Raw genomic sequence first — 18,398 nt, 5'->3', positions numbered from 1 at the left:
ATCTAAAGAATAGCCTTGAACTAACAGGACTGCGGCTGAAAGCCAGCCAATTAATTTCTTTTGATACATTCTCTGTTGGAAACTTTCCAGGTTGCAAACTTTAGCTTGAGGCCAAATGTAATGTTCCCCTTTTATAAAAGGCCACGCAACAACTCATTGATTTACAGGAAGGTCTCCAGATGGACAAGAGTAGATTTTGGCCTTTATTGCAAGGTCATTAAGGGTCATGATGACAGGCCATTCACACAACTAACAATTGCATAAGTATTTTTAAAAGGTAAATCTGGGGCTCCCCTATTCCCGCAATACAAATAGCAGGCACATGGGGCCCAATCTGGATCAAAGCAAAGGTGCCTGCCATTTACTTTTAAAAATCACTCACACTGTTGTGTGGGAGGCATTATGTCTTGTTTGGCCTGAAGAGGTGAGCCTTGAGACAAGCAATTTAAAATACACTGATACCAGTCTCATGTGTCTCCCCGCTGTCCCCGGACCTGATCTGAAGGCGGGCGGCGGGGAGAAGAGTGCTCTCCCCGCTGCCTGCCCCGCAAGCGCCTGGGGGGAAAATATTTTTTTCCCCTTTATTTCCCCCCAAAAAAACTTGATGCGTCCTATGGACTGGTGCGTCCTATGGGGTGAAAAATACGGTACATTAAGTTTGTGTCTTAAACAGTTGGTTTAGGGATGCAGTACAAAATACAGATGGGCGGGGTGTAAATAATAAAATTATTCTTATTCTTATTCTTATCCAAACTTTAAAAACATCCTCAAGTCTGCTGCTGTTTTAATTATTTTTATGCCATTTTATTGTTTTTATAAATGAATTGGAATTGTTATGTTTCTACAAAGTTATGAGCACATTTCATGCAGAAAAGCAGGACAAAATGAAATGAATTAAACAAAAATAATGAACTATTTCAAGCTGTGGTGCATTCACGTAACACATCAATACCCCTTTTTATTTGTCAACTAGAAAATGAAGTCTTGAGGGAATGATGAAATGGCTGCAATCGCTGCAATGGCTGCTTACCCCTTTCTAGGCGGCCCAGTGGTTGTGGCCCCCTGAGTTCGGCCATCCTACCTGGCAACAGAGTGCACATGTAGCCAGCCGTTCAGGAATTCCCACGGCTGGGCCGAGAGGTGAACTGCCCGCCTCAACCCAAGTTCAGATGGGTCCATCAGAGGCCCCTGCCACAGGGCTGTGCCTCACCCGATGAGCCAGAGGAAATGATGCAAAGGGCTGCAACTGCAGCATTTGAGCAAAATTTCAAGCAGCTCAGTAGGGGTCCATCCTTACTAATATGCTGCTATCCCCAAAATAAACTGTAGCAGTATTAGTTCATCTCAAAATTTGTCTTCCTTACAACACTCACTGATGGATCCTTTGCTGACTGAATGGGGCAGTGTAGCAGTCATTCTCCTCCAGGTCTGGCAGCCTTTCCTTGTCCAACCTCATTGGCTTTCTAGGTAACCATCCTCGAAACCTGCTTAATTGTTTCTCGATTCTGTAGCACGTGAAAGGCAAGACAAAAGGAAACATAAAGCTAAATGTTAAAACCGAGTTGGGTACTTTCTTTATACGTACAATCATACTCGTATGGACAACACACGTTTATGGGGAAGTTACATATAAGGATTTTTCAGAAACTGCTTGTTGTGTCGTGTTTTTTAATTGATCTATATGCTGTTCTGGGAACACTTTTGGTTGAAAAGAAAAGTGAAAATGCTTTAAAGCAGTTTCTAGATCAGAATTGTATAAAGTACAGTAGAACCAATTAGTTTTAATTGCGTGTGATCTACAAAATCAGAGTGCTCACTATCAGACTAGCTTAGTCCTGTTTGATTCACTACAGATAGCAAAAGAGGATTTCGTGGACGAACCTCTCAAGGCCATAAAGCATTTATTTGCCTCGCCAAACAGATTGAGAATGGAGGGGAAGGGAATAGGAGGTTCCCTTTGTGTGCTGGGTCAAAGGCAGGGACACCTGTGAAATGTCTCCCTCCTTACCACCCTAGAATTTGAATCAGAGGCTCAGGGCTCTGGAGACTGCGGCAAGGAAGTGGTAACTGACTCCTGGGAATTGAAATAGAGAACTTGGACCATGAGAATTGTTTTCTCCAAGGAACACAACTTTCTCAAAAGCCTAAACTTTTATTAGCCCAGGAAGGAGGGTCTGCTTTCACACAAAATACTACTCAGGGGACTTATTATGAACAAGCAAGATGCCAACAGAACAGTATTTCCTGCCGCTCTTGTCTCTAATGTCTTTCCTGACAGAACAGAAGCACTTGCTACAATGCACCAAATATCAATGAAGGCCAAATAAGCTCTTGCCAATTTCATTTTTAGCTGGTTTAATCTAAATTTACACCTTAATTGCCAAAACTATACTAAGGATGCTTAAGCATGAGGATTTCAGAAACCACAGTAGAAAGCTCTGGCAGCAGAACTTTAGAGAAATTAATCGTTTTGCTTCCATTTGCCACCCACTCATGTCTCACAGAGGGTGCTCCTTTAAAAAGCTGCTCTGTCAATTTGTTTCAGCAACACTGTCCTGATACGCTGCAGAATTTATGGACTCTCTGAAGACAAATCATACACCGCAAGAGCTGGAAGCACTGCTGGTTCTTAGATTTAATAATCTCCTTTCCAACAGGTGGAAACAAACAGAAGTCAAAGACTGACGACATAATGGCAATAGAAACAAACAGGCATTGTATCCACATGGAGATTTCTTTAGGGATTCCGAATCTGGCACAAGGCCATCTGTGTCTTCAGCTTGTGTTTAAGGCAATATGCAAATAGCAAGTATGCGAATAGTTTACTGATATATCTACTTTAAATGAAAAGCAGCCATAGGTGTTTTCTAGTTTGATATTTTGTTTGCATCAAAGTAAAGGCCTTTTATAGGGCAATAGGTATGGGACACGGTAAAAACAGGGAGGGAGGTCATGCATCTCCCACCCCAACCACTACAAAACTCCTGAGTAATGTCTAGTTTGGCCAGAACTGAGCCTGCACAAACTCGTTGAGTCATTAAGTCAACATAACCCAGTATGCACTGTTGATATTGGTTCTTTTGTGGGAAACTGTTCCTAGTGTCAATAAGATCTCTACAGGAAATGGTGTTGGTGCCAGGAAGCAAATAGCTGTGATGTAATAGGGCAAAAAGCACCACTGCTTCCATATGATTCATAGAATACCAATTCACTGGTAAGTTCTTTGCTGCATACATCTCCTATTGTTATGGGAAGAAGATGCTAAAAATACCATCTTAACTTCCTGGTAAAATTGCTCTAATAAGGGCATGGTCTGAAGCCACATGAGGCAACCCCTTTGTTGAAGGTGAGTCTGGTAAGAAACTGAACACATAAGTAAGAAAATGAATTAAAAAAATATATTCACTACATGATATGGAGATGTCAATGAAAACAGCATCCTCTTGTAGAATCCCCCTCCCACCCGCATCAGTACCTCAGTTCTGCAATGACAGTTCCCTGCTGATCACACTTTTCATGTAGAGTAGGAGTGGGAAAACATTCAGCTTGGTAATGTCGCATCCTGGGCTGAGAGCTCCTATACCAGGCATAGGCAAACTCGGCCCTCCAGATGTTTTGGGATTACAATTCCCACCATCCCTAGCTAACAGGACACCAGTGGTCAGGGATGATGGGAGTTGTAGTCCCAAAACATCTAGAGGGCCGAGTTTGCCTATGCCTGTCCTATACCTTATGACAGGCCTAGTCAATGTGGCCTGCAACTTCCATCAACCCCAGCAGACATGGCCAGTGAATAGGGATTGCAGGCATTGTAGCCTATCATGAAGTGCCAATCAATATTCATGTGCTGAAGAATATTCAGCTAAAACATTCACTGAATAATTTAAGGAGAAGTAGGTACAAAGGGAGAATTGTGCACTCCCAAATGTACATACAAACCGATTTGCCTACATGAGCCAAAACCCCTCTGACTCAGATCCTGGGCAGCTAATGCCCATCAGAGTTAGCAGTGCTAGGCAAAGAGTCTGACCTGAGCTTATTATATATTTCATTCAAACACTATAGGTGCCTTCATTTAGCATGGGGCTGGCTGAAGCAAGTTCTGCTGCATGACAAAGATAGCACTATGCATACTACAAAAGACAACTCATGTCAGCAGTGTCGTTTTTGGCAAATTTCCTTAAAAATATATGGCAACCCTACTTTACCTGGAGCAAATAAACAAAATATAGTTTTGCTTTATGATATCCATGTAATCGAAGGGTGAATAATGTAGTAGGATGAATAAGGCTCCAAAGAAGCTTCCACATGCCTGATCTAAACTAGGTCAGGGACTAAGATCAAACTGTGAGCCATTTATAGGCTTCAAGTAATGTGGCAACCAAGCCCAACTAGCTATTTCCATTATTAATTGTAAAACAGAAATGCAATGGCTGGGATTCAAAGAACTAGGGGCACCCATAGGTTTTGGCATGCACAGTGGATTTCTTATTTAGTTTGGGTATTGTGTTGTTATATTGTAAGCTAGTCCCTGCATTAGTAACTGTTCACGCTTTAGTATCTATTACCTTGCCTTGATTGGTTGGTCCTAGGTAGCATATCTAATCCTGCTTAAACTAGTTATCAGAAGTCTGGCCTTGTCACTGCCACTCTGAGTTGCTGCCTTGAAGGCCTGACCACCTATTGCTTTTTCACCTCATCCATAGTCATCTCTTTTTTTCTCAGACTGTCACTATTTTGGGATGGAATTCAATCACATACTGGCCAATTCAGGTTGCACAGTTGTAGTTGATTTGAAGGTCTTGTGCAAACCTGCTTACTCAAAAGACTGGGTTTTTGCAGTAAGGAAAATCACAGGAAAATGCACTAGGAAATGTGAGATAACACTTGCTTTGAGGCAATGTCATCTAACTTCCCTGCAAACAAATAAAAATGAATACTCATACAGCCAATTTTGCCTAACCTCCCTACAAAGGAATCAGAATGAATACTAAATAAACAGGTCAAAGCCTTTTATTTTCAGGTTAGAACAGTACATAAGGCAGCCACAGGTTGCAAGTAACTGTGGTTACATGAGAAGTTACATTAGCTAAGCACAAGCTAAAACACTGAACTAAAAAGTAACATGCCCCCTGCACCTTCCTTTTAAAAAATGGGGTAGGCACAGCATTTAGCATGGTAGGTGGACAAGCAAATGGGCAATCCTTGTGGGCTAAATAGGTGAGGTTGGAGAAAGAAGTGGGGTGCATGGCTGTCAACTTTTCCATTTTCTTGCGAGGAATCCTATTCGGAATAAGGGAATTTCCCTTAAAAAATGGGAAACATTGACAGCTATGGTGGGGTGAATGCCAGTTAAGATTCAGATTTATTCCCAGCTGTAACGGGGGAAGGCAACTGTGGGGGAAGTGTCTGGAAAAGAGGTAATGGGAGGCACTTCTGAAAGTTTGCCTAAGCCTCTATTGGGGACAGATCTCCATGCCCTAACTTGCTAGGACCCTCCCTGGGAAGAGACATCTCTTGGGGTTTGGAATCTGTTACCCCCAACTCCACTGGGACACTCCCCAGGGTCCTCCAGGTCTAACTCCCCAAGTTCCTCCCACTCTTTCTCCAGGTCTGAAAACACGTCCCCCCCTTAAAGACACTTCCATGGGAATCATGACACTTTTATTATGTTAAAACATAGTTACTTCACACAACGTTAAAAGCCTTTTGAATTGTTCTCTAAGCTAACTATTTCTCAAACCTCCCCCTGGAATGTTAGTTCGAAATCTGGAACCCAATACATCCAAGATTAATAAATATAAATATAAAATAGTCCCATTAAGGTCAAGCTATGATACATACAAGAAGTAAGTTCTGATGATTACTGAGAACAAAACCATCATTATTTACTTCCCTAATGCATATCACTGTGGAAGATTTGTGTGCTTATGGTTAACAGACTGCTCACGAGGCCTTCATAATGAGCTTTATCTTGCACTTAGTTACATTTTCTATAGTTATTCTGCCTGCTTTTGTTTGGTTTCAAAGATTCACCCTGCTTTTATCTGCTGGTCCTTTCATCCTCTAACTGTGGGGGGAACTGCCAGATGCAAGATCCATTTGCAGGGGTACCAAGGGGATATTTTCTCACAAGGCAAAAAGCTGTGGGGCCTCCAACCACATTGGGGTTTAAAGTGCCCTAAACTCCTGAGTTCTGGGCTGTCTACACACCATACATTTAAAGCACATTATTTTCCCCAAAGAATCCTGAGAGCTGTAGTTTGTTAAGGGTGCTCAGAATTATAGCTATATGAGAGGTAAACTCTTTGGGGGGGGGTAAATGTGATTTAAATGTATGGTGTGTATGACTGGATTGGATACCCATGCTTTTTACTCTAACAAAACATCTGTTCAATTCAATTTTCCAATTGCACAAATGGTGTCTTTGGTCCTAAGAGCCTTTCAAGTGGAACATAGATGTTAGAACAAACCATGAAATGACAGTAATGCCTTGAAGCCAACAACAATTCAACTATCCACACACAAAAATCATTGTAACTACTGTATTTGCAGAAACAACAGTTGATTATTTCGCTTCGGCTTCTGTGGTCGAACTTTTACATCAACCATGGCCAGCTAGCCTCTTCTGATGAAGGAAAAACATCACTAACCTGTTCAGGAACTTGTACCGGCGATGCAGGTAATAGATTTTTCTCCTGGAAGAACAGCAAAAATGAAGCCAGTCGAGAAGAAAACCCATCGTCAGTTACAGTATGAACTAGCAAGGAAGGAAAGGAGATTGAAGATAGAAGCCTGTAAGAGGTGGAGGAAGAAACTAAAGAGAGAGATTAACAGACAGAACCATCACAGAAACCCACAAAAGTGTCAGGTATGATGGAACTTGAGGAAACACTTTTTTGTTCCCCTTACTCTTCTTTCTTCCGTTTATGTTCATGCATGAAGAGAGGGGCCTTTTTCTTTTCAAAAGGATCCTGGAAACTGATGGCAGCTTTTGGGGAGGCAAATGCAAATATAAATAAATTTAACGCAGTGATTTCAACATCAATAACTGAATGGTTAAAGACAGCATTTGATAAACTCCATGTGCTTCAAACTGGGGAACATACAGCAATTAATACTCAGGCTAGGCAAACCCTGGCACTGGGCAATTGCCATAACTTTACATGCAGCACATCTCTAGGTGGTGTTAGTGTTAGTGACAGTGATGCAGTTCTTCTCTAAGAAGTGGCATGCATGTGGTACAGAAGCATTAGTTAAGTGTTTAGTAAGTGCTTTCCCCTTAGATAAAAGAGTGGGCAGACTTCAGGCTTGTGGGATCTATTTCAATTTTTACCAGAACCTCCAAGATACACCAAGTGGAGCATGGTTTAAAGGGCATATACTTAGATTTGATAAATATGAACCCAGGAATTATTCTTGAGTACCAGAAGTAAAGAGAGCTCATGGTCCTTCTACACAAAAATTCCATTCCTGGTTACTCTGAACTATCTTCATTTCAGCAGTTATAATTTAGAGCTAGGAAGGTGGTCATTTTGTTGCTGCCCTTGGGAGTCAGAAATTCTTGCTGATCTATCCTGGCCATACCAGTAGATCCAGTTCTACTGTCTGCCCACCCTGGTATTAGTAAAATGAAATATATGTTAGTTTTTGCATTTGTTTTATCTGTGTGAATGTGAAGCTATATTGGCTAGAATGCACATTTGATTTGAAAATGGCTCTTTCCTGATATCCATTCTGCTTTATTGTACAATATTGTACAAACAGCACACGAGGCAAAGATGTTGGGAGTTGCAATCCAACAACATCTGGGGGGAGCACAGGTTTCCCCTCACTGGTGTAGGGAGTGAAGTGCTTCTGCTTTTTGATAGTTCTGGTCTTTTGTCAATGAAAGGAAGTACTTATTCATAAATTATGTAATTCCCTACCATAATATGTATGGTATCCAAATGCAGAGATAATCAATTCTGAGGGTGAGAGCTGAGATCGTAACCATAGGTCCTGCTGAAACTTCATATGACCACCAGCCCTTCTGCATGGAATGTAGTTTCATAGGCTCTATGCAGAAGAGCCTAGCAATGTGCGAAAGCTGGGAGGAAGATCAATGAGAACACTCCCATATATCCATTCCATGCAATGGTTATCCCCACATTTGGTCATCTATACAAGGTGACTTTTTTTAAGAAGATTAGGCAATCTCATTAAGGGTATTGCCCCATGGTAACTAAGCAGAACCTCCATGTTCAGAACTGGTATACTTTCAAGTAACAGAGTTGGCGGAGTGAGGGAGCAGTAGGGTATAGCCATTACTTTTGTATCCTTTTGATATATCGCCCAGAATTATCTGGCTGGTCATTGTTGGAAACAGAATGCTTTGGTCAAATCCAGCAAGGTGATTCTGATTTGCTTAATATGCAATAATGTATTTAATTTACAAAATGCAGCAGCACCAGTAATAAAGAAAATATATTGGCAGAGAAAGTTCATAACGGCTGTTTAAAGAGCCCTGGCTATGGGTGCCATGAGATGTTACCCAAAATTGAGTGCCCACCATGCTTTCAATAATGAAACCTGTGGCCACAGTAAGACCCTCAAAGCAAACAGAAAAGCACCTGGGCGTTTTTGTTTTGGAGAACCCCTTGCAAGAGAAAAGATGCAGTGTGGCAGGACAGAGCTCATGGCCATAACTCATCCATATGAGGAGCCTTTGTGGTGTCACAGGAGGGGCTCAAATTTTTCTTTGCCTGGAAAGTGGCAAATTGCACTCACCTGGACAAACTGCATTGTGTTTATAATCATAGTACAGTTTGACAAATTTTAGTTTTCCTTTTGAGATTTAAAATATGGATAAAGACGACTTCGGAAGAGTGTGCCTTATCTTGAAAACTGAATCCACACTGAAATAGCTTTGATCTCTCCAACTTGTTAAGCTCTGGCGAGGGAGTTAATAGCTAAAAGAGCAGACTTTCATAACAGCTCTTGAAGGAGACATCAAGAGTTGCTTAGAATCTGGGAAAGCTGGTCACAGATTGTGATTGCTCAGCAAATTCTGAACTCGTATTTTTCTTTCAGTGTATACACTCTGCAAATTAAGAACACCAACATTTCATTCTACAGACTTACACTAATGTAAATCTATATAGGTGAAAAAAGAGGCTGTTTGAATGTTAATTAGTATAAGCCAAACAAACATTATTTTAAGTTTTTTCTCTCTAAGCAATCTAATATAAAGCAGGCGTAAGATTTAAAAATACATTAAAATGCATGTTTATATATATTTAAAGTTCATATATAGCCAAATATACCAAAATTTTCTTAAATGACATTTTGAAGTTAATTTGGCCATTAGTATTATACAATATTTTAGCTCTGTGGTTTTTTTTTTTTTGTAAAAGTCATGAAATGTATTTATCTTCTTCATTTGAACACTTTTTCTTTGTAGTAGGTGCTTAAGTATTAAGGTGCTTTTTCCCCCTCTAGCAAGGCAGCATACATACTGGCAGGCTACAGGTGTTGGATATGCCAGATACGTTCAACAGGCATGCACTTTTCTGTGCTGCCATACGTACCTGGATCTTCTCGATTTTCCATTGTTTTCAAAGAAATGTCCATTTAAAAAACAGCAGGGCACGAGTATGCAGGGGGCTCCAGCATTGAAGGGGTTAAAGGGCCTAAGGACAGAACACCCCCATGAAAATAGTGGCACTGCTATATACCACCTAAATTTAAAATTGAAACTGAGTCAAAATTGTAGCCCATTAAAAAGAAAATAACAATCATTTGCATTTGACTTTTATGGTTTACATTAGCTTTAAAAAACAGAATGGCAAGCCCAAAGATATAACTAGACCTACCTGAAAGGCATTCTTACATTCATAAGTTCTGCATATTTTCCCAGTACTTCCCAAGGGGCATGCAGCTTCACAAAGATGATATCGCTGTTTGATAACGATGACTGCAACAGAAAATGGGTTAAATGAAGACTTGGTCACAGAAATAATAAAGAATACGCACGCACAGGCACGCGCACACACACACACACACACACTTAGAGTGTTCCTAAATTAAAATACATTCAGGTAGAGATAAGGACATAGGCTGCAATCAGAACCTCACTTACCTGATCATAAGCCCCACAAAATTCAAGAGGACTTACTGCTGATTAGACAGTGCAGAATTCGGCAAGATGGTTTGAGCATATTACAACGATCTGGGCCTGACTGCACTGGCTGCAAATTAGCTGCTGGGCCTAATTCAAAGTGCTAATTTTGACCTATAAAGCCTTAAACAGCTCAGGACCACAATACCTCAAAACCCGCCTCTTTCTATATGAACCAACTCAGACTCTGTGATCATCATCTTAGGCCCTTCCTTGTGCGCCTCCTCTATGAGGGGTCTGGGGGGTGGGAACATGAGAATGGGCCTTTTCTGTGGTGACACCCTGTTTCTGGAATGCTCTCCCCAGGGAAGTTCATCTGGCGCCTTCATTACACATCTTTAGGTGTCAAGTAAAAACATTCCTCTTCAACCAGGCCTTTGACTGATTAATATTCTACAACATTTTAAATGTGTTTGTGTGGGTGGTGGGTGGGTGTTATTGTTTTGTTTTTGTTTTAACTATTTATTTTGTGTTGTTATCCTGTATTTTTATCACGTGAACTGCCTTGAGATCTTCTGATGAAGGGTGGTATATAAATCAACCAACCAACCAACCAACCAACCAACCAACCAAACAAACAAACAAACAAACGTAGTATAGATGTGATGCAACTGTTTTCCTTATATGAATATGAAGACAAGTAAATGCATTGCCCTCACAATGCAGGGGAGATGCAGCATTATTTCTTCAAGATGTGTAGAATAAGATCATCTCATTGTAACACTATGTTCTTGTTCGCCATGTACACTACGAAGGATCAAAGGATTCTAAAATCCAGCCAGCAACAATATCTTCAGCAGAAAGGAATCCAGATAAATATATTTTACAAGCTTGCTCAAGTTCCTTGCTGTCTTTAACATTTTAAAGGTCAAGCAGCTTAGAGTGAATAAAGAAAGTTACAAAGAACTTTTGCAACTTTCTTAAGAACTACAGTGGTACCTCAGGTTACAGATGCTTCAGGTTACAGACGTTTCAGGTTCCAGACTCCGCTAACCCAGAAATAGTCGGGTTAAGAACTTTGCTTCAGCACGAGAACAGAAACGCGGCAGTGGGAGACCCCATTAGCTAAAGTGGTACCTCAGGTTAAGAACAGTTTCAGGTTAAGAATGGACCTTCGGAATGAATGAATTAAGTTCTTAACCTGAGGTACCACCGAATATATTTCTTCATAAATGAATGTCTAATTCAAATGAAAGAAAATTGGGTGAAGTAACTAACGAGGTAGGGGATGTGGGTGGCGCTGTGGGTTAAACCACAGAGCCTAGGATCGGCGGTTCGAATCCCTGCGACGGGGTGAGCTCCCGTTGTTCGGTCCCTGCTCCTGCCAACCTAGCAGTTCAAAAGCACGTCAAAGTGCAAGTAGATAAATAGGTATCACTCCGGCGGGAAGGTAAACAGCATTTCCGTGTGCTGCTCTGGTTCGCCAGAAGTGGTTTAGTCATGCTGGCCACATGACCTGGAAGCTGTACGCCAGCTCCCTTGGCCAATAAAGCAAGATGAGCACCGCAACCCCAGAGTCGGCCACGACTGGACCTAATGGTCAGGGGTCCCATTACCTTTACCTTTAACTAACGAGGTAAACAGCAGAAGGTGGGGAGGACAGCTTCCTGCCTCCCTCAACTCCTCGATTAATTGAATCCCAAACCTCCAGCACCCTTCCTCACCCCAAAACACCAAATTTCAGAGTCTTTTCCTTGGATACCATCAGCAGGAGGAGCAGAGGCAGTAGTTGATGTTGGCTAGCGTGGAACTACTTTCTCCATCCACTGATAGAGGCAAGGAAAGAGGACATCAGATGCCATCCTTGCCTCGCCTGACACCAACATCAGGTGTGTTGGAATGTAGCAGTAGGTAGTATCTCTGGTTAACTCTTTCATGAACACAGTTGTACTTTCTTTCAGATGCTGCCTATACCTCAAGGTTCAATGTAATTGTTATATAAGCAACTTCAATGTATTTTCAGGTCTTGGCAATATATCATCATCAAGCATGCGTTGTTGAAGTAAATGGCATTAAAAAGCAAGATCTGCAACAAAATGCTGCAGTGTGGAGTGCACCTGTTCAGGCAGGCAGTCATGTCCTCCTCCATGACACTCCCATCTGCAGAATTAACTCTAGACTTTTAAAAAAAGTAAAATGTAGCTATTCAGAAGAATTGCTGGCCCAAAACATTTTCCAGGAAATATGTTGACCAATTTGTATCTTCTAAGACCTATGGCATCCCTTTCATCAATAGGCAATCACAAACTGGATAAACACCTCACTGGATAAAACTATCATTTGTTGTTGTTTAGTCGTTTAGTCGTGTCCGGCTCTTCGTGACCCCATGGACCAGAGCACGCCAGGCACTTCTGTCCTCCACTGCCTCCCGCAGTTTGATCAAACTCATGCTGGTAGCTTCAAGAACACCATCCAACCATCTCATTCTCTGTCGTCCCCTTCTCCTTGTGCCCTCCATCTTTCCCAACATCAGGGTCTTTTCCAGGGAGTCTTCTCTTCTCATGAGGTGGCCAAAGTATTGGAGCCTCAGCTTCACGATCTGTCCTTCCAGTGAGCGCTCAGGGCTGATTTCCTTCAGAATGGAGAGGTTTGATCTTCTTGCAGTCCATGGGACTCTCAAGAGTCTCCTCCAGCACCATAATTCAAAAGCATCAATTCTTCGGCGATCAGCCTTCTTTATGGTCCAGCTCTCACTTCCATACATCACTACTGGGAAAACCATGGCTTTTACTATACGGACCTTTGTTGGCAAGGTGATGTCTCTGCTTTTTAAGATGTTGTCTAGGTTTGCCATCGCCTTTCTCCCAAGGATCAGGCGTCTTTTAATTTCGTGACTGCTGTCACCATCTGCACTGATCATGGAGCCCAAGAAGGTAAAATCTCTCACTGCCTCCATTTCTTCCCCTTCTATTTGCCAGGAGGTGATGGGCCCAGTGGCCATGATCTTCGTTTTTTTGATGTTGAGCTTCAGACCATATTTTGCGCTCTCCTCTTTCACCCTCATTAAAAGGTTCTTTAATTCCTCTTCACTTTCTGCCATCAAGGTTGTGTCATCTGCATATCTGAGGTTGTTGATATTTCTTCCGGCAATCTTAATTCCGGTTTGGGAATCATCCAGCCCAGCCTTTCGCATGATGAATTCTGCATATAAGTTAAATAAGCAGGGAGACATTATACAGCCTTGCCGTACTCCTTTCCCAATTTGGAACCAATCAGTTGTTCCATATCCAGTTCTAACTGTAGCTTCTTGTCCCACATAGAGATTTCTCAGGAGACAGATGAGGTGATCAGGCACTCCAATTTCTTTAAGAACTTGCCATAGTTTGCTGTGTCAACACAGTCAAAGGCTTTTGCATAGTCAATGAAGCAGAAGTAGATGTCTTTCTGGAACTCTCTAGCTTTCTCCATAATCCAGCGCATGTTTGCAATTTGGTCTCTGGTTCCTCTGCCTCTTCTAAATCCAGCTTGCACTTCTGGGAGTTCTCGGTCCACATATTGCTTGAGCCTTCCTTGTAGAATTTTAAGCATAACCTTGCTAGCGTGTGAAATGAGTGCAATTGTGCGGTAGTTGGAGCATTCTTTGGCACTGCCTTTCTTTCTAAGGCCCATTTGACTTCACTCTCCAGGATGTCTGGCTCAAGGTCAGCAACCACACTACCTGGGGTGTACGAGACATCCATATCTTTCTGGTATAATTCCTCTGTGTATTCTTGCCACCTCTTCTTGATGTCTTCTGCTTCAGTTAGGTCTTTACCACTTTTGTCCTTTATTATGGTAATCTTTGTACGAAATGTTCCTTTCATATTTCCGATTTTCTTGAACAGATCTCTGGTTCTTCCCATTCTGTTGCTTTCCTCTATTTCTTTGCATTGCTCGTTTAAGAAGGCCTTCTTGTCTCTCCTTGCTATTCTTTGGAAATCTGCATTCAATTTCTTGTATCTTTCATTATCTCCCTCGCATTTTGCTTGCCTTCTCTCCCCCGCTATTTGTAAGGCCTCGTTGGACAGCCACTTTGCTTTCTTGCATTTTTTTTTCATTGGGATGGTTTTAGTTGCTGCCTCCTGTATAATGTTGCGAGCCTATCATTACAGTATTTTAACTCTTGCAGAGATGTAGGATGCTGATGAGACTGAAAAGATGCTCATGTATTAGTTTCTGGAGTCTTCAGGAGATGCACATTGGTGAAATTAATTATCCACTTCACCTGCAATATTCCTACAGTATTTGCAAGGCACACAGAAGAGAAACTATAATAAAGTCTTTCTGCAACTACAATAAGGTCTATGCAAATTTATATTAAAACTGAGACATTGCATTTGTTTTTTGTACCTGTAAGTTCTAGCTATTATTTACAGGTATAGGTGTTCTTTTTGTGTCTTCTTCTTCTTCTTCTTCTTCTTCTTCTTCTTCTTCTTCTTCTTCTGTTAAACTAAAACCATGTATTTGTTTCCTCTAGCATTTTAGGCATGAGCTCTGCCAAAAGCAGGGTATTCCATAGGTGGAAACAGGTCACTGAGCACACTCCTTCATTCACGTTTGATTTATTGAGGCTACGAATAGGCAAGTGCTCTCAGCATATTTTGGTGATCATGATGGAGCACAGGCGAAAAGTAGGTAGCAGCCAAGTCACTTAAGTCTGGGTCGAGAGATAGGGTGCTGCACTATGCATATAAGCTTACAAAACATCTTCAAAGATAAGCGTCTATTACTTAGAACCAGAAGCGTACCCAGGCTCCTTTGCACCCTTGGCAAGGAGCTGTATAGGCATGGAGAGGCCCGATTTTTACACCCGCCTGGGTCTGCGCCCTTGGAAGGCCTGCGCCTGGCCAATCCCTACGTGCTTATAACAAACAGCTCCCCACACCACACAAGAAAGAACCACATTCTTCTCACCACTGCAACAATGAGATTTTTGCACTCTTCAAAAACCACATAAAATTTCAGCTCTGCGCCAGTTAAAACTGCAGTGCTCACAATAGATTTATGAACTTCAGATAGGATCCCCCCCCCCCGTTCCTTATAAGACTAAAACAAGTTGTACCAAGGGAAGGTTTTTATCAACAGTATATTTCATCATATTTTCTCTTAGAATAACAAAAATAAAAAAAGGTTTTGTCACACTCAAATGACACTCCCACTTAAGCAGCAGTTAAATTATGCAGTCAAGAAGAGGAAAATAGTCTTGGCTTGCTTGTAAGACCTGAAAATATTCAGGCGTAGAAAACAACTGTTGGGTATGGGGGAGATCACTTGCTAAAAAGAATGACGCATTTTCCAAATATATTTTACAAATTGATTTTACAAGTTATCCTACCAATATGTGGAGTTATCTTATTGGTAAAGTATTATTTTGAAGTTTGAAGCTGAGATATTTTATTAGCCTGTAATCTGAATACAGTGGTACCTTGGGTTACATATGCTTCACGTTACATACGCTTCAGGTTACAGACTCCGCTAACCCAGAAATATTGCTTCAGGTTAAGAACTTTGCTTCAGGATGAGAACAGAAATTGTGCTCCAGTGGCGCAGCAGCAGCAGGAGGCCCCATTAGCTAAAGTGGTGCTTCAGGTTAAGAACAGTTTCAGGTTAAGCACGGACCTCCGGAACGAATTAAGTACTTAACTCGAGGTACCACTGTAAATAGTTTGCAAGCCACAGGACTCAAGTCCCATGGAACACAGTGGAGCTTCTGAGAAAGCATGCATAGGATCTAACTGTTAAGCAAGCCGAGAAATCTAATAGCTGAAATAAATAATTCAGCTTTAAGTACGACTTTAAAAAAAACCCAAAACAACAAATTCTTAGTACACAAAATTGTGGAGAAAAAACTGAGAACATATTTGCAATATCTGCTAATCTATCAAGGAAAGTCTGTGGGGGCTTCAGATACTGAGTGAATATTTCCATTTGGTAAACTACCCCAATTTCTGTCTGCCTCCACACCTATGTTACCTCATCATCCTTTCAGCTCATTGAGCCTATTTTTCCACTTTTGCGAAAAGCTAATAAGACTCCTGAAATCTCCTGTGGAGATTCCCCAGAGTCGTCTGTGACTGGACCTAATGGTCAGGGGGTACCTTTACCTTTTAAGACTCCTGAAATCCCCTGTGGATATTCCCCATGTCCTTGCATCTCACTCCTGAGAAAGAAAAAGTGTTTCCATTTTCCCACCTTATCCCAGTCTTCCTTTTAGAAACTACAGACTGCTGCAATAGAAGAAAAAGAGCCTAAGAGTCATTGGTTCCATCCAGTTAAGTGTAATCATAGTGGCCACATGACCTAGAAGCCCAGAAGCATCCCATTCCATTTCGTGTTGTCTCTATAAAGCTACAACCATCAACCTCACTGCTGCCAGCGTGTGGCTGTACTCTGCTATGTCGTGGCTTTTCACTAGTGTGGGCAGGTAAAAAAGAGGAGAGGGCTTCTGTGCCTGCTGTGTAGGAGAGGGAATTTCAGCAACAAGTGAAATTCTAATGCATCTGCTGCACTTTCTACTTCCTGTTTTGTATCTAGCCACCCTGCTCCACCCCTGTCAGCCCTTTATAAAAACTGAATCTCCTCCCCCGCTAAATTCTGTAAGAAAACCCTAAATAAATTGGACTGACAAAGGTTGCAAATTGTGTAAATGTATGCAATGCCTTCTGCATTATACTGGGATAATTTGGATTCTTTAGTTGTATAGTGTGAGGTTTTAAATTCAAAGCCTGGGTTGCCAGCATATCATTATGCATCCAAGTAAAAAACATAATACTTTTGCTTCATGAAATTAACATCTTTGGGGCTTTGAGCACTGCCGTAACAGTGACTTGCTGTAACAAAGCATCTTTAAAGACACGAGGATCAAAACAGACAACATTTAGTCAGTTCTTCAAAGAATGTTCACTTTAGAAACCATGACATTCATTTTTTAGAACATGAGAAGTGCATAAAACATCAAAGCAAAACAAATTAAGATATATTTGCTATGGCTCTTGAGAACAAAAATAAATAAATCACATGACTTGTGTTAGTATAGTAGAATTGCTAGCAAACTGTCAAGTGTCTGTTGTTGCGAAAGTTACACAGAACATTCTGCCTCACCCACATTTCACTGCAAGCAGATTTGATTATTGCAATAGAAAAGTTAAACAAAACGAGATTCTGATGGGTACACATTTATTTCTTCTCTAGAGGCTCAGTCCCTCTAACAATTTGCAGGTTCACCACATACACATGGAAGTGCGCAAGTCCTTGCTCGCTTGTAGGTACATTATGTAGCTTCCAGGACCGTGACTTCAGAAGGAACTACATTATAAGGTTCTTTATATTTAGCTTTCTCAGTTTAGTTTTTCCATGTGCCCCACCCCCAGAATTTAACTAATGGACCATGCAATGCAATGCTTAGAAAATCCCTATGGTTTAGAAACATATTGTTGTAGAACTACAGATGTCGCAACTTGGGACAAACTAAAATATTTGGTGCCATTCCCCTTCTGATAATCCACATGTGCAGACTTCTACAAAGAAGCTGATATATGGCACTGCACATTCCACACATGGTATGTCTCCTTCTGGCAATACCTGCAAGCCAAGCTGGTGCCAAATGTATTGCTCTGCTATCCTTTGGACCACATCAGAAAGGCTAAGAATGGGGTCTTGTTATCTGGGAGGCCAGGACCTCCATAGACACTGCCCAGGCCAGGTTTGCACCATGGGGAGGTCACTTCAGTGCTGCAAACTGCACATGCATTTCTATGATGTTCTCCGTTTGCTATCCTTGCAATAGTGTTCAAGCCTGAGTTCTTTAAAATCTCAGATGACAAATTTGAATGTATCTACACATACTTATCAGACAGATCATAAACAAAAAGTTTGTTAATTGACTGCCACCCCAACATAAAAACCCAAACACTATCTAGTAGGCTAGCAAACTAATTTTAGGGAATGGGCATGCTCTTAGCCACAAGAGAGATGGAGGACACAATCAGTTTTAACAGCACCAGATACTGGTTGCAAGTCCACAGGTTGCAAGAAGATTCAGTTGTCCAACATGCCTAATGGATAAGCAACGTCAGAGAAGGCTGACAAGTGCACACACATCTCTTTGGCAGGTACACATACATGAAACATCACATATGCATATTTGTGGTAGATACAGAGTATTTTTTTTTAAATTATATGCCTCAACCCTTTTACTGCTTCTCCTCACAGGGAGGCATCTTGGCACCGTAGCACAGAATTTACCTCAAGCAGAAATTTT

At 41.4% G+C, this 18,398-nt stretch overlaps 1 protein-coding gene across 8 annotated transcripts in view; it reads right to left on the bottom strand.

Annotated features, from left to right (window-relative positions):
• ANO4 (anoctamin 4) overlaps positions 1-18,398 on the bottom strand; it is a 145,890-nt gene that overhangs the window by 38,970 nt on the left and 88,522 nt on the right. For 7 of the 8 annotated variants that reach the window (XM_082238633.1, XM_082238634.1, XM_082238631.1 and 4 more), the window contains 4 exons: positions 9,855-9,955; positions 9,570-9,671; positions 6,654-6,698; positions 1,374-1,505 (listed from right to left, as the gene is read on the bottom strand). In XM_082238633.1, coding sequence (XP_082094759.1) covers positions 1,374-1,505; positions 6,654-6,698; positions 9,570-9,671; positions 9,855-9,955 — 380 coding nt within the window. The remainder of the gene's footprint in view (positions 1-1,373; positions 1,506-6,653; positions 6,699-9,569; positions 9,672-9,854; positions 9,956-18,398) is intronic. The other variant, XM_082238635.1, reaches the window with a different exon arrangement.

This window comes from Podarcis vaucheri, assembly GCF_965113315.1.
Source record: "Podarcis vaucheri genome assembly, chromosome: 10".
Taxonomy (NCBI): domain Eukaryota; kingdom Metazoa; phylum Chordata; class Lepidosauria; order Squamata; family Lacertidae; genus Podarcis; species Podarcis vaucheri.
This window is presented reverse-complemented; position numbering and strand designations above follow the sequence as displayed.